Source organism: Rousettus aegyptiacus, unplaced genomic scaffold, assembly GCF_014176215.1.
Source record: "Rousettus aegyptiacus isolate mRouAeg1 unplaced genomic scaffold, mRouAeg1.p scaffold_m13_p_9, whole genome shotgun sequence".
Classification (NCBI taxonomy): Eukaryota; Metazoa; Chordata; class Mammalia; order Chiroptera; family Pteropodidae; genus Rousettus; species Rousettus aegyptiacus.
In genome coordinates this window covers 65,315,535-65,332,269 of record NW_023416312.1, presented here as the reverse complement: position 1 = coordinate 65,332,269, position 16,735 = coordinate 65,315,535, and the positions used below count along the sequence as shown (strand labels likewise).

Here is a 16,735-nt window from a genome sequence, read left to right as displayed (position 1 = left end):
TTTTTTATGACTTCAATAATAAATTGCCAGGTATACCACAAAACAGGACCAAAAAAACCCCAAAAAACAAACAAACAAAAAAACCCAAAAAACCAAACAACTCAAAAACCTCCAGACAATAGAAGGAGACACAGTGACCCAGACATTAGACTTATCTGAGAGAGACTTTAAAATAAGTGTGATTAATATGTCTAAAAAATGATGCCAATGTGGAGAGCATAATTAGAGAGCTGGAATCTACAAAAAATAATAAAATGGCTATTCTAGAACTGATAAATACAATATATAAAAACAGAAAATCAATAGATAGGTTAACAGCAGATTGGACACAGAGAATGTGAATGAACTTGAGGATCAGGTCAGTTGAAGGTAGCTAGGTTAAAATTTAGAAAGAAAAAAAATATATAGAAAAGGGTATCAGAAACATGAGTGACATAGTGAAAAAGTATAACGCATGCCATTGAAGTCTCAGAAAGGGGTGGGGAAAGAGAAACTGATGCAGAAGTAATATTTGAAGAGATAATGACTGAAAAATTTCCCAAACTGTTTAAAGGTATAAAATCACAGAATTAAGAGCACTACAAACACCAAATATGCATGGAAAGCCACATCTAGGTATATCACACTCATATTTCTGAAAACAAAATTAAAGAGAAAATATTAAAAGCAGCTAGAAGGAGGAAAAGACACATTCTGTCCAAAGGTGCAATAATAAGATGTTAGCTAACTTTTCATCAGAAATAATGGAAGCCATAAGACAAAGTACTGGCTTTGATGCTAAAAGAAAATAACTGTCATTCTTGAATTATCTAAATGGTAAAAACATCTTCCCCAAACATGCAAAATAAAGACTTTTCCAAACGAAACCCGAGAGAATTTGTCATCAGCAGAGCCACACTAAAAGAAATAATAAAGGCAATTCTGTGGTAGAAACAGAATGATGCCAAATGAAAACACAGGAATGCAAAAAGGAATGAATAGCAATGGAAAGGATAAATCTAAATTAATATCAACTTATAAAACAATAAAAATAATATCTCATGGAGTTCAAAATAATGCATAGAATTTTTAAAAGTACATGATGACAATAAAAAAGTCAAAAGGAGAAATGGAGGCAGACCGTTCTAATACACAGCTTTTATCTCATGATCTAAGATGGCTTCTCCAGATCTTATCATCGTATCCATTATGTCCCTTCCATTTAAGTTATTTCTCAGAAGTTTGTACATTTCATTTGTTTTCATTCCAGTCATGTGATCTCCAGTCATGCGGTCTTCAGCTAGGAGGCCAAGTAACTAAGCTAAAACTTAGGGTTTCTACTATTGAAGGAAGAAGCATAGAGAAGATATTGGGATATCAGTTTCTGGTACATTGCTACAGGGCCTGTGTTCTGCTGATTTGTTGAAGTGTAAAGAATCCAGGTTGTGGAGCAACTGCAAGCAAGCAAGCATGATGCCAGCAGACCAATTAGTCAATGACATGTAAGACATTTGAAGACTCTAATATACACTTTAGACTACACACAGATAATATCTTGGAAAGGCTAGGCAAACAGTCTCATCCATGAAGTAAATAATCCCAAACTGATCTTCATTTCACTGGATGGAGGTGGAGAATTGGCACAGAGCTCAGTGGGTAGTATTAGATCTATAACCAGAATAGGAGAGAAAAAAGGAGCCATGCTGGTGAAGAAGATGTGAGCTTGCTCCACAGACATGAATTCTCATGGAAATGACAAAATCTATCACTAATGAATAGTCTATTTGTAGGGTAAATGGATTCCCTTATGTGAACTGTGGAAGCAGATATTATAGCCTCAGAAATAAAACCCTAGAGTGCTGAGGAGAGTGTTTTTGGGGATGGAACAAATCCTAGAACTAATTAAGCAGTTGCTATTTGTCTGAACCAGTGTGATTAAGGAGTTCCAAGAAAAAAAAATGAGCTCTATCTTCTAAACATGCTCACATGTGTAAACAAAAATATCTGTACAGGATGTTCAGTGTTACATTGTTTGTAATAGAAAATAAATGGAGAAAACTGGTATATCCAATGACAGAAAATGGTTGAATAGCATAATGTTCACTCAGCCTAGATTACTAGATTCCTGTTCAAAAGATTAATCATGTGATGATAATGATGATAATGGTGATGATGATAATACTAATTATATATGTATGTATGTATGTGTATATATATATATATATATATATATATATATATATATATATATATATATTTTACTGAATGCTTACTGTGAGTCAGGTACCATGCTAAGTATTTTATCTTTTATTTCAGTTAAATTAAATTTTGCAACCTGTGCTGGTTCTGCCCACTAAATCCATAAAGATGGACTCACTTTCCATGAACCAAAAGTTCCTTATCTCTTTTGCATTAAGTTCTCTTTGAGAAGATGATAAAAGCTATAGCTTCTGTCCCCAGATAAATATTTATAATATTTCCTTGGGGATCACAGACTACCCTCTTGAAGCTCCAGCAGGTCTATGGACTCCATACCAGGTTCAGAATCTCTATTCTTGAAAAGTGGTATGAGGCTATGCAAAAGTGAGATGGGAATATGGGGCTGGGCCAAAGGCCAGGTCACACAGAAATCTTTGGCAGGCCAGTTTCTGTTTGGAAAGTACTGGTAAGTGCCAATTTTGCTGCCAGGATGCTAAGACTCCAGCATGCTGAGGTCCCTTAGTGCTATCTGTGTCATATACTTCCATTCCCCAGCATTCCTATTCCCATCCTCCATCTCCCACTCCTGCCTTCCAGGCTCAGAGGGCTTAAATGTCTCTTCATCCCCTCTTCAACTCCAACTTTCACAAGGCCAAATGCAAATGGCCAGGACCCAAAGCTTTCTGCCCGGTGGCTGAGGGCCTCTCCCACAGCCTAGGTATGGGGCTTTGCAATGAGTTCTAGTCTCTTGTTTTTGTTTTCCTTGCCTGTGGGAGTCATCATGTCAATGGTCAAACAGGCTACCAGGATACCTGCCTGAGAAGCCACCAGACACTCATACTCAACATTTACCAATGTTTCAATTCAGCAAAGGACAGGCAACCAAAAAACCTTGGGCTGGTTTGTGTTCTCTAGTGAGCAGCTACTGAAATGGACTTAGTCAAAGAAGTTTATTGGGAGTTAGCGTCTATGAAAGTTAAAGAGGGAAGAAGTAGGATTGGGGAGGGAAGTCTTCACACATTGATGTATATCTGACACTTGTGAAAGGAAAGAAGAACAAAAGCAGAGTTAGGCTGTGATGTGGATCTGAAAGTCTTGGCCAGTATAGGGGAGAACTGTGGAGTGGAGATAATGCATTTCAGAAGTTCTGCAAGGGACTGAAGTGGTTGGTTTGGTTTTAACATCCTTGCCATGTTCAGTCATTGGCTAGAGGCTGCATTAAAAGACCATGGCCCTGGATCAAATACTACAATGGATTCTGCAGGCGCTGCAACTGGAGGCCGTTGGCTAAGTGTTCTTTAGGATCAATAGGTTTGTTTGTTTATTTCAATTACAGTTGACATTCAATATTATTTTATATTAGTTTCAGGTATACAGAAAAGTGGTTGGACCTTTATATAATTTATGACATGGTCTCCTTGGCACTAGACATAATTATTATAATGGTATTGACTATATTCCCCATGCTGTACTTTACATCCCTGTGACTATTTTGTAAGTACAAATTTGTTGAAAGTTCTAGCTTGAAGGGTGAATTGAGCAGTGTCTCTAGCTTCCACAACTAGAGTTTAGGAGTGCTCTCAGCTCACTAACAACTAAGTGAGAGAGTGGCAGTGGAATGAAAGCCATTTATCATAGTCAATATAAGTCAAAAGAACACATAATCAGTAAGATATGTGGGAGGTTATACACTTGGCTAATTTATAGCCTATGATTAATGACATATAGTTTACATTATGCAAGGTATAGTTTGAGGGGCACCAATCATCCTTCTGGTCTTCAAATCAAACTCCTTTAATACCTCACACTCAAAAGATATATCTGAAAAACTAAAATTAGTGAGCCATTACTTCAAGTTATAGTATTATTTAAGCTGCTTCCAGACAAAATGAAACAACCCCAAGAGACAAAAGTCAATCATCGCCACAGTGAGCTTATGAGTTACCAAAGTGAACTTGAAAGTGGAGGGTGGGGCCTGAGCGAATGATTTTTAGGGCAAAGAAGTTTGGATTGGATGGGAAGCGGGACTTGAGGTATCGGTCCAGAGTGCAATTGTGGTGATCTTGAGAAGCATAATAAAATAGGACCCCAGAAGGAAAGGGGTGCATGGAGAAAAGAGACCCCTTAGTTCCTAGTTTTGTCACTGGTCTTCTAAACATTTTTGAGTGTACGCATGTTTTAGCTGCAGTTCTTCTAAGGGCTTTCTTAATACTTTCGCTGCCAAAGTGATTATAAATTTCCTGTTCAAGGGAGGCTATATTTTCTGGTTTCTCTCTCCAACTACCACCCCTTTTATTTTCAGTTGTTTGGAAGGCACAATTTCCCCAACTGTTCCGCCCCTCCCCCAGCTAATTTTCCCTTTAGTCCCTTATCCTAGGCTTGCGTTTTCTCTCTAGAAACATCCAAAGCCAATGAATTATTAGCTCTGAGATTGGGCCTGGACGACTGAGAATTTTAGTTGTCATGGACAGATGAGCTTATTAGAGAAATCATTCCCAAAGGCTCTTTCAGAAATGACACAAAAGGGTCAGAACAAGGAGCATGTTGGCCACCTCAGGCAGCTCAGGGCTCCAAGGCAGACCATACCACCTATACCTGGTTAGGTATTACAGTCTCCTCTCACTGGTTTTCTGTCTTTGATTAAGGGAATTGGAGTCAATAATGTTCCAGTTCATTTTTTCCTGTTTTAGAAAGACCTTTTAAAATACATTTGCAAATTGTTATCCTTGCTTCTCTTTAAGTCCCTCAATCTCCATCTAGATGGATCTAATCTCAGACTTTTTGCAGAGCTGGATATGTTTTGTAATGGCAGTGGGCAAGGTTTAGAATGAGTATCTGGTTATGGGTGGCAGTCCCTATCAATTGTTTTACCCTAAGAGAAACAGGATTTGGGGAAGAGGGAGAAGCTAATCAGCAAGCCAAAAATACAACCACTGTATTTGTACAGCACTTTGTATTTTTTCAAAATATTTTTGCTTTTGTTATCTTATTTGATCCTCATGACCATCTGGTGGGGCAGATGAGGCAAAACCTCTATCCAACAGCTGAAGAGAGGTCACAAAGCACAGCAGGGGCAGAATGGCCTTAGAATACAAGTCTTCTTGGGGCCTGGGACCAGGATTTACATCTTAGAGACTTCAACATCCTTTGTCAAAACCAGGGGGGTTGATATGCAGATGTTTGGGGTGTCCGAAGGGAGAGAAAGGAAAAAAAAACCACACACATGAAAAAGACCAAAATACATTTATCTGGTATAAAACCATGTTCAAAAGTGATTCTGCTAAAATGCCTTCTCAATTATCTGCCTTTTCAACTGAAATATAGCAGCCTCCTCCCTGTTTTGACTTTTTCATTGCCATACATCCTATTTCCAGATTTTGCCTAAAGACTAAACACTTGCTTTATTAACTCTGAACTTCGATTGCAAGGTAAGAAATGGGAGGAAAACAGTACTGCCTTTCATAGCCCTCCACAAATGACATGCCTGAGAGGAAGATGTTTTTTATCATTTCTAAATTGGGGGGACATCAGTGACACGTGGCACCACTTTTGGGAAGCCAGCCCTTCCCCCTAATAGAAAGTGATAGTGAGAATATTATGTTTATTCCATTTTCATGTTTTCTAAACTGCTGGTACAATCCATTAAAAACAATTCGGCTATGACCAGTATTTTAAAAAATATACCAGAAACACATTGCGAATATAGCTGACCCCTGAACAACATAGGTCTGAACTTTGTGGGGCCACTTATATGTGGATTTTTTCATCTTGTAAACAGATGATGTAAAGTTATAGTATCAATACAGTACTGTAAATGTATTTTCTCTTCTGTATGGTTAACATTTTTTCTGTAGCTCACTTTGTTATAAAAACAGTATAAAAATATATGTTGATCAACTGTTACTGGTAGGGCTTCTGGTTAACAGGCTGTTAGGAGTTAGGTTTTGAGGAAGTCAGAAGTTCTATGTGGAATTTCAACTGCATGGGGGTACACAACACTTCTAAATCCCACGTTGTTCAAAGGTCAGCTGTAGTAAGCATGAGTTTTATTTTAGACATAAAATTATGTTTATTTTTATGCATCTGTGTACTGGGTTGTGACATTTTATACTTCTTACAGTGGGTTAGAGCAAAACTTTGGAAGCCACTTATGTAGAGGATGCATATACCTCAATCTTGTATCTAGGCTGTATCCTAAGATCCTCCACTTGACACGTCATTTCAATAATACTCGACATTTCCCTACTTTTTAGTGCGTCTCTAGGAAGACTGACCTATATAGCCCACTGATAGTCATCGAGAAATCTTTTGTACAGAAAGCTGCATTTGGCAAAGGGCAAATATTAATAGAATACATCAGAGTTTTGTAGCATTTTGGTGAAATATTTTTATTGCATAGAGCCAACTGTAAAAAAACCCAAATATTCCCTACCATTTCTGCCTAAATATGTTACAGTTGTTAAGGTTATGTTAAAGCACATCTATACTTTTCTACCTTATAATAAATATTATAACAAAAATAAAAAAAAATACATCTCCCTCAAAAAATTTGCTACTTAATTTCAGGCAAGTCATTCCAACAACATTCCAGATGACAAGAAATCATACTACCTTCTTGGCTTTTGACTTTTGTTCCTTTCTCAAACACTGCACTTACCCTTTAACCTCATTGCGACTACTTTTTTAAACACACCATAAATTAGGTAGTTTTAAAAAACTAGGAAAATGTTGATTCCTATTCACCAAGGAACATGCATGCTTAAAAATAGGGTCTGTGGCTCTTCCAGCCACATGAGCTAGTCATGAAATACAAATAACATGGTGACAGAGTTTGAGTCATGAGTTATTGGTCTCAAGATTATAGCCTTTTGTTTCCACTAATTCTTATGAATTCATACATAAGTTGATTCTCAACCATTTTTATCTAATGTATTATTAAAAAAATCAAAATACCTTATAACAAACTTGAAAAAACTTAAGGCAAATTTTATTTTCAAGTTACAAAAATATGTGCATGTCAAAAATACAGTCTAATCCACATAAGAGTAGTTCCAGCCATTTAAAAGTTAGAGTTTGGAAAAAGCAATTAATATACAATTCTTAAAACATATAATCCATGAATAGTATATAACTACTCAATTCAGTTATTGCTTGTTGTATGCAGCTTTTACTTGAGATTGCTCCTCATAAGGAAAAGGACACAGTTTGGGCACTCTGATTGTTGTTGCTAAAGCTGTTTTAAAAAGCCAATCCAAACTCAGAATAAGCTCACTTTGAATAAAATATAATGTATACACTTTTATTAGTACACAAAGGAGTGCTCTGAAATTCAGTTCTACCCCGTTCTCCTATTTAATTCTATTTTGTTAACATACCAGAAAATTTAGTGTATAGTTTGGGGGAAGAGTAAATGAATTATTGGTTTTTGAATGAAATGATAAGAAACACTGAGTTGCAATGTAGAAGCTAACCTGGCACATCTAGTTTAAAAGCCTTAAAACAATAAATTCAAGAATAGAAACGTTTAAAGTTTAACCAAAAACCAAAACTATTTATTTCTCTCTAGACATTGAGACATATGAAGAATCAATTTGTTCTTTTGAAGTTTAGGGGCTTATGGAGATCTGCTGCTCTCTATTTTCTTGTTAAAAAAGAGAAAGAGCCACATAACAGGAACATGTTTTAAAATAAATTTGCTCACAATACCATATGGAAGAACAAATCATAAAATTAAATATTTTAATGTCAATAAAAAATGATAATGCAGTTGATGGTGTGACACACAGGAAACAAGTCACTTACTTTAGAGGTGGATTATATATAGGAGACTTTTGGCCTGGAGTTCACATGGAAGACTTAGAAGTTACGGGTGTGAGAAAGAGATAGCAATGGCTTTGTTTCCAACTTTCCTGTCAGACCTTGCTACAGGGTCAGGTTTATTGCTGATATTTTACCCTCGCCCCCTATAAGTTCTTGAATACTGCGATATATATTAATAATGAGGTAAACTGGAAAAATCTTTGAAAATCATTTTTAGAACAAAAGTAACACTTGTGACCATTTGGCAATGACATTAATTACCTTAATGACTTAAATCCTAAAAATAGTCTATATATGGATGTGATTCCATAGTGTAGCAGTTAGCATGTCTGCTTTACATGCAGAAGGTCTTGGGTTCGTGCCCCAGTGGAGCCGTGGTCCATGGTCTATGGCACGCCACCCTGAACAAGCCCGATGTCTGATCTCAGAAGCTAAGCAGGGTTGGGCCTGGTTAGTACTTGGATGGGAGACCACCTAGGAAGACCAGGTGCTGTAGATATAAATAATAATAATAAAAAAATAAAAACAGGTGATGTTTTTAGAAGGTAGAAAACAAGTACCAAAAGCTTTCCATTTGGCCACTCCACCTAACTTTTGGCCAACCCTGGATTTCTATTTCTTACTCCTCATTCTCCCATTAAAGCTATTAGTCCCACAACCATTCATCCATTCATTACCTAAAGATATAAACCTGGAGCTGCCAAGAAAAATCTTTTAAAGAAGTTTTGCTTTTAAGTCCCTGAATGTATCCAGTGTTCATGTATCAACTAAGAATATTTTACAACTCTCTAGTAGATTCATTTCATAAGAACACATCAACATAAAAAACAGAACTTAACATAAAAAATACTGAATATCTCTGCATGTAATTCTAATTATGTCAGAGTAGTTATGCAGACCTACATTAGTAATGCTTTCATTGGGCTGAATTGAAGAAACCTTATACTAAAAGTGTATTACCAATGTTTACTGAAAAGAAGTATGTGCTCTACCACAAAATTAACCTAACAAAAACAAAAACTACCTACTGTACTTTCTCCCAGAGAGTTGTGTTGTGCTGATATCCCATAGACAGTATTGTAAAAGGGTTTCATTTTTGCGATAGGCTGGGCTCACAGTGAGTATATTAGTACAGAGATCATGGGTGTATAACATTACTATTAGAACGTTACTAGTAAAATGTATATAAGGCATGTAAAAAACTATCATTAAAGCTCTTAAGGGTAATGACCCAAACTGGCAGCTGCTAGAAAAAGTGCTGCTACGAAAACAAATTTTAAAGAAATCAGCATGTACTAGTTTATAGTGCTTCCACAATGAAATGAATTAATTCACATAAATTTGTATTGCTGGAACTAATGGACCAAAGGAGAATGGACTTTTGCCCCCTTTAGCTACTAGCCCAATCTTGAAAACGGAAGCAATCACTTGCAATCTTCCACACAGTGTTATTAGGAGTAGACTGAGCAGTCAGCAGGAAGTTCTGATTGAAGAAGTGTTGCCTGTTTCCATCAAACTTCACAGTTCCACTGGTCACAACAAGAACTGTAGTCTGGGCCTGAGTAGCTTGCTCTTCACCCACGCACAAAAAAAGAAAAGAGGTTGGTTATATCTCTAAATAAGCAGATTTGCAGGCTTAAAATGCATTGCTTTGAACCTAACACTAAAAAAGGGTTTCATAAACTTTCTTTACTTTGAGCATACTCATGAGCACGCACGCTGAAAGCCAGAAAACTAAATAATCATTTCAAAAATACTAAAATTATTTTCTATCCAGAAAAATGTTGAGTACTCTATAGTTTTAAAATAGCTTATATTTAGCATAGGATGATTTGGTTGCTGTATATTAATATTTCATTCCTGTATATAACAGAACTTTTTCATATTTTGCTTAAGCTACTATTCTTTTCAAGAACTATAAAGGAAAAAGAAATCGCCCTAAACTACTACTTAAGGTACTTAGGACTCACATAAGTCAGTCTTAAAAATAGCATCGATCTACCTTGAATCTAATTCTGTCTTGCCAAAAGTCATCCTTTCACATAACAGAATAAGTTTCTTTTGTGAAATTTTTATAAGTTGTAAGGTAGTAAAATACATTAATCGGAGATATGGCAAAATTTTTCTCTGGAGACATTCAAGGCACAGAAAGCAGATATTTAGGGAAAATAGGTAACTGCTCCTCTCCATTAACAAAAATCATACTTTGTCTCGATTTCACACATAACTTTTAATAAGCAATAATCACATAATCCACCAAAACCTACTAGTGAGCCACTGGAGTGAAATAGATCTAAAGTAAGACCAAAAGTCTGACAGATGAATTTTTCATAATATTGGATTTGCTCAGACAAGTATACTCCTACCACTAAAAGTTGCTTGCTCCTTCTGGTGTTAAAGCTCAGTGTGAACTAAAGGAAAACAAAGGAAGTACCTTGAAAGACCATGATCTTACCATGAACTGGTTGGCAATCTAACATATTGACCTGGAATTCACTAGAAGGTAACACATCAAAAAAGTTAGCTAGGGCTTCCAGGCCTGTAACAACATTTCCATTCCATATTAAAGTGGCCTTGTCCAGATAGAGCCTGGGCAGTGCCTACAAAGAAAGAAAATATAAAAAAGGAAATATTTTTGTTTCTGGGTAAGCATTTTATAGAAATGAACTGAAAGGTTACAGGTGGTATATAAACATTTTCATAGTTCGACTTCCATCTCTACTCTCCTGCCCACCCCTGCCACTGGAACACAATGTGAACAAGGTGTCTGCCTTAAAACCTTGGCCTTAAATAGATATTAACCTACTCTAGGCACTAAATATACTTTTTCATATTTCACTTTAGCTACAATGAGAAAACTTTATATCCAAACTGGAAGCGAGTTTTAAATTTTTGCTTTCTGTATTAAAAAGAATTAAATGCTCACAAGTATCAGGCACCTGCAGCCCAAAACCAGTTTGAGTCTCCCTCCGTTTTCTAATTCTGAGAACTAACAAAGTTGTTAATCAGGCCCTACCTATCACTTCAATCCTAGTGTTTATATAAATGAGTCATTTAATGTTTGAACCATTTAATGTTGTATGTGTCAGGATGAAGTAGTTCCTTTTACCACTACCACATATTGAGTTCCAAAGAATCACGAGTACTTGCTAAAGCAGAGTTTTCGATAAGTCAAATAACTTAAGGCTCTGATAAGGCAAAATTCAACAGTTAACTTTTTCATCACAGGAGTTAGTCACAGAAGTTTAATATGCCACAAGACAGATTATTTGCTAAATTCTAAAATTTGTCTTGTATTAAAAAGCCAACACATATCTTGATTCTGATAACGAACTATGTTACCTTTCTTTTTGCTACTTTACTTTGGAAAGCAGCAAGGCACAATAAATACCCATTGTCATGTCCCTTGCCCCTGTCTCATGTCATCAAACATAAGTACTAGAACTTCTTTTATCTTCTGCCTTGAAAAAATAGTTTTTTAGAGATATTAATTTCTGTAACTGCAGCATAGAGAAAGTTCTCTAAAATATAGTCTTCTGCTGATAAGAGACCTAGACAAGACTCAAGCACACGCTGAAATACTTAGAAGATATGGCTCAGGGATAAATCACAAAAAAAAAACTGATGAAGTGAGAAGCTGCTTTGTTGAAGACTAGAAGTATCCAAGCCATGTGGACTCTGTGAGTGCCAGCTACAGCGGTGAGCTTCAATCAGAAAGTATCTATTGATATGCAATTAAAGGGACAAATCAGGGAACATTCCCTGTAATAGCAGATCCCTTCACTAGTACAAATACTGCTTTACCTAAATTAGTTAAATGATGGGACTGAGAAAATATAACATATTTAAATAAATCCATTTTAGATCCTATGCTAAGTGCAGTATTTAAATTGAGTCCCACTACTATCCTAAAAATAAAATGAGGTTAAGAGAGGTTAGCAACTTGCCCAAGATCACAGAGCTACATACACACAAAGCTGGTATATGACTCCAGAGCCCACACACTTCCACAATACCATACTAGCCCTTCCTTAAGCAATGCACTTTAAAGAACAAGTCCACAGTTAGCACTTTTGCAAGTCAGATGAATGGCTGGCTTAAAAAAACAAACTGGTATTTAATAAAAAGTAGTAGAGTCTATAACACTCACCCGTCTTCTTTTGTCCATTGTCTCATAGTAAATATTGACAAATTCTTCAGCCGCTCTACATGCCTGATCTACATAAGTTTTAAAATCCTACAAGAAAAATTTCAGAAGTGTGCATTATCACCCCTCCAATCCCTCAAAAACACAAACAGAGCTAATGGTTTATTTCAAACACTTCGTAGCTCCATACACAGTTCACATTCTTCCATATAAATTTGGACATGTTAAAGGTTAGGTCTCAAAAGTTTCCATTTTTAAAAATTTTCACTATCTTTAGGTACAGATGTTTAAGATATATTCATCCCTTGTTAGTAAATTTGATTTTTTTCCCTCACTTCCAATATAAATTTGTAATCTTTCCTTGGCAACTGGTACTTCGAGTACTTTAGGCTTTCACTATTTTACAAAATATTCACTTTAAAAAATGCTACACCTTAAAAAAGCAGGGGTGGAGGATTTGCCATTGAATAAGTTACGAAAGAGTTGTGCTCTTTTCAAGTGATAAATTACGACCAAAAGCAAAAGTTGTTAAATGAAAAAAAAAAAAAAAGAATAAGAATAAAGTTCAAGGAACTACTTGAAAAACTCGGCACTTAGAAAACTTTCACACACCACATGAAAATTCATCGGCACTTGTAAAGAACTGTAAAACTGAAGAAAGAAACGCTGTTGGGGTCTTCTCCTGCAGGAAGATTAAGAATCTTCTTCCCCATCTATTTACCGAGTCCAGCCTATTAATCGAATTAAGAACCCATTTCATTTCATTTTCAGGTGACCAAAAGTTAGAGGGAGATAATAAAGTAAAGGAGACTGCAAGTCATAAACAACAGACTGCAATATTCCCGCCTTTCGCTAATTCCCATCTCACGGTCCTTTCCATCACCGAAAAAGATCTGTTCGGCTGCTGCGGGTTGTGCCTTGGGTGGGAGTTGGGAGTCGGGAGGGTAGGCATGGAGGGGGTCTGCAGAGAGCAGGCCCCGCCCCAGAGCCTGAGGGGGGCAGGCCCTGATTCGCTACTTAACCACGTGATCCGCAGCCAGGCCCCCGCGTCCCTCCCCTCAGCCGCTAGAGCCAGGGCGCCCGAGCGCCCAGGCGCCCGCTGCGCAGTCCCGGCACTCACCACAGCCATGGCCATCTGGGAAGCTGATGTAGTCAGTTCGGACAGTGGCGGCGTCTCTACGTACTCACGTGTCTGGCTCCTGCCGCTGTGGGAGGACCAAATATTTAGGAAGGCAGCGAAGCCCGCCAAACACACGGAATTCTCTACCCGCCCATAAACTCCCGGAAGTAGCTCGGTCCGTTGTTTAAAGGATCCCTATGTTTCAACCTTAAGTCGCTTCCCTTCAGTTCCGACCATGCCCTCCCCTCCGCTTTATATATACACTTGTTTGATATTTGTTTACTTAGTTTGGAGGAAAAAAATTACTTTGCTTTTGCTTAGATATTCAAAGTATCCCCACTTTTCCTACCACACACTCTGAGACAATCAAAAAAAAACTGTCTGAAAGATCCACTGGGGGTACTTCTTTGCTTCTAAAGGCGGGGCCAAGGGAAGCTGAAGACCAATGAGAAACGCGGCGAAAAGACCCACCTCCTCGGCAGCCTATTGGAAAAAAGGGTGGAGCTTGGAAGAGTGCGCAATCATACTGCGCATGACTGAGAGAACGGTTTAGAGTTCTGGAACATTCTGGAAGAATCGATCTTCAGTGAATTAAACCCCAACGTCTCGGTAGTATTCTTAAGATTATTCGCTATCGCACTATTCAGTGGAAACGGTGCATCCAGTTCCTCCATTCTTATAGGTCTAAAGCGAAAATTAGTCTACAGCGACATTCTAACAATAGCTAGTCTTTTACAGAGTGATGACAATGAGCAAGGTACTTTTCTAAGCACTGTAACCCATATTAACTTATTACCTTGCAATAAAGCTAAGAGGTAATCTCCATTTTAAAGTTAAGACAGAGTGACAACCTGTTAGGGTCATAAACTAGTTGCGATTTCAAACTCAAACAATTTAACTATCACTGCAGTCTGACTTAACTCTCCAGCACCCTTTAAAACCGTTCACCCCAAAGCCACCAACAACTTCTGAAGGTTCAAATCAATTACACGTCTCTACAGTCTTACCATGCGTAGCTAGTTTGCCGCTCCTCAAAAAATGGTCACTCCTTCCTTGGTACCGTCCTCTGCCTCCCTGAAACCAGTCTCATACTTTTAATCTTTTTTTACCCCCTGGCTCTCGTTCTTTGCCCTAGTTCTAACTACAGCTATTTCTCCGCATACCACATCACTCCTCTACTCGCCTCTTAGTGGCACCACTTCCGGGGGTGTCTCCCATTTAAAACTTTCTCACGTGATCTCGATTGTTACTTGTATGCTAATGAATCTCAGTCACACAAACTCCAGCCTCCCCGCTCTTCTGAGCTCCAACTCCGCATACAGACTTTTGTGAAATATGAACACCAGAGTTCACTACCCCCTTCGCAAACTCATAAAATCCAAAATTTAAACTCATTTCCTCTGCACTAACAATCCTCTGTATTCTTTCAGTCATCAATGCTTGAATTCTTGGAATCTTTTTTTTTTAACTTGGCTCCCATCATCATGATTCATTTGTTCAGCAAATATTTATGAAGTGCATATTATGGGCCAGGAACTGTACAAGGTTCTGGATATAGACTGGTGAACAAAATAGACGTGATCCATGCATTCATGAAGCTCATAATATAATGGGTCTGCTAGACAATAAAGAAAACATTAATGAATTACAGAGGTGTTCCAAGTAACTTGCCCAATTCTGCCCAATTTTTAAAGCAATCTCTTTCTCTCTCTCTCTCTCTCTCTCTCTCTCTCTCTCTCTCTCTCTCTCTCTCTCTCTCATCTCTACACAAATTTTGACTTTGATCTCTCTATTCTCTTTTTTCCAAAATTTTCCTGATCTTTAAAGACTTATCTTGGTCTGGTCTCAGTTTACCTTTCCAGACCTCTCGCCCCCTTATTCATCAACATTGGCAAAGTTAACTACTATTGTTTGCCAAAAGTGACTCATGCTTACTGCATTATAGGTGATTACTTTTCTTGATCGAGAGCATGGAATGTGTCTGGTATTTATTATGATTTCATTCAATCCTCTCAACCCCTGGAAAGGGAGATATTATCATCTAGGTTTTTAAGAATTTAAACGAAGTTCAAAGACGTTAAGTAAGTTGGCCAAGTTGACACAGCTAGTGGAGCTGTGATTTCAACTTACAGCTTTTAGTCACTCTACTATTGACATATTTGTTTATACTATGCTTATTTTGGAATGTTTGTTCCCTCCATTTATACCTGCCTATTCAAGGTCAAGGGTAGGTAACTCTTCTTCTGTGAGGCCTTCCCTCATTTTATGTCCCCAAAAACCCAGAGGATAGGACTTGTCCTGTGGCTATGAGTGTCTATTGGGGTGGGGTAATAATGCTGGGGACTAGAAGAGTATTAAGAGTACTGAAAAGGGACAGTTGAGCTGGAGGTGAAGGAAAGCTTCAGAGTTTTGCACTGAATGTTTGCACAAAATTTTTTTGCACTTTATTGATGTGCGACTAGGGCGGAAGGCTGGGAAAACTGATAATATAGAAAACAATGTTGGGCTCTGATTGCTCAGAGCAGTGAATTTGAACCTTATGAAAACTGTTTGGTGAGACAAATGGGAACCAGATGAATAAGGCACAAAATTACTTTTTAGTAGATAACTGCACCACATGTGCAAAAAGTGGAGAGAGTGAATAGGAAGGGTGTAAAAAGGCTTTTCTTATAACATAGAATGGCATACTGGTTAAGCACATTGCTGTTGACACCAGTCTAGGTTTAAATCTTTGCCATGACACTGAGTAGCTCTGTGATCTTGACCAAATTATCTAAACATGCCATGTCTCAGGTCTTCAACCTGTAAAATGGACATAATGTTAATAGAGATCTCATAACACTGATGTAAGAATTAAATGAGTCAATACCTAGCATAACATTTTCACTTCAGAAATATTATTTTCCTGCCCATGGCAGAGGAAATTATGCAGCCACCTATTTGAGACTATAAAGTTAGGACAGATTAGATAAACTTCAATGTATTGAAAGGCATCAGTACAGTTCAGGAGAGAGTTGGGGGCCCTGGAATAGAAGACTGCAGGAGCAATAAATTGGGTTAAGATTGCTTGTGGCTATGCTGTGCAGCCATCTCTCTTCGTCAAGTATAGAGGTAATGGAATTAAACTTTGGAGTTACCAAAGTGAAGATCTCTATTTGAATCTTCACCTTTAATAAGGACTATTCTATAACAATCAGCAAAGTGATCTGAGCTATCAGTTCCTTCTTCTTAGGTCTCTAATTGGCAACCACCCTTGTCACATTGTCTCATGCTCCACTAAGTTAGCCAGTTGCCTCTGGCCTGTTCACATTAGTAATGCTTTTGAAAACAGGTTTATTGAGATACAACTCATATACCATACAATTCACCCATTTAAGGTAAGCAATTCAGTAGATTTTAGTGTAGTTAGTATGAAGTTAGGACAGATTAGATATGCAAGCATGATCAAGAAATTTGAGAAAATTTCAATG

The 16,735-nt window shown here is 37.5% G+C and overlaps 1 protein-coding gene and 1 pseudogene across 5 annotated transcripts; one reads left to right on the top strand and one right to left on the bottom strand.

Moving 5' to 3' along the window:
• Nucleotides 1-8,382: 8,382 nt before the first annotated feature.
• LOC118608021 lies at nt 8,383-8,497 on the top strand (annotated as a pseudogene).
• NXT2 (nuclear transport factor 2 like export factor 2) lies at nt 8,426-13,646 on the bottom strand. Of its 5 annotated transcripts, none has more exons than XM_016161833.2 (5): nt 13,572-13,646; nt 13,266-13,350; nt 12,149-12,235; nt 10,454-10,598; nt 8,426-9,570 (listed from the first exon to the last, which is right to left on the bottom strand). In XM_016161833.2, exons 2-5 carry the CDS (start codon nt 13,278-13,280, stop codon nt 9,389-9,391), a joined length of 429 nt encoding a protein of 142 aa, XP_016017319.1. In that variant the 5' UTR covers nt 13,281-13,350; nt 13,572-13,646; the 3' UTR covers nt 8,426-9,388. The 5 variants fall into 5 exon arrangements, with proteins under 5 accessions (XP_016017319.1, XP_036082967.1, XP_036082969.1 ...); XM_036227074.1 differs by having other exon boundaries at nt 13,615-13,632; XM_036227076.1 differs by lacking the exons at nt 13,266-13,350; nt 13,572-13,646 and adding an exon at nt 12,758-12,971.
• Nucleotides 13,647-16,735: the final 3,089 nt, after the last annotated feature.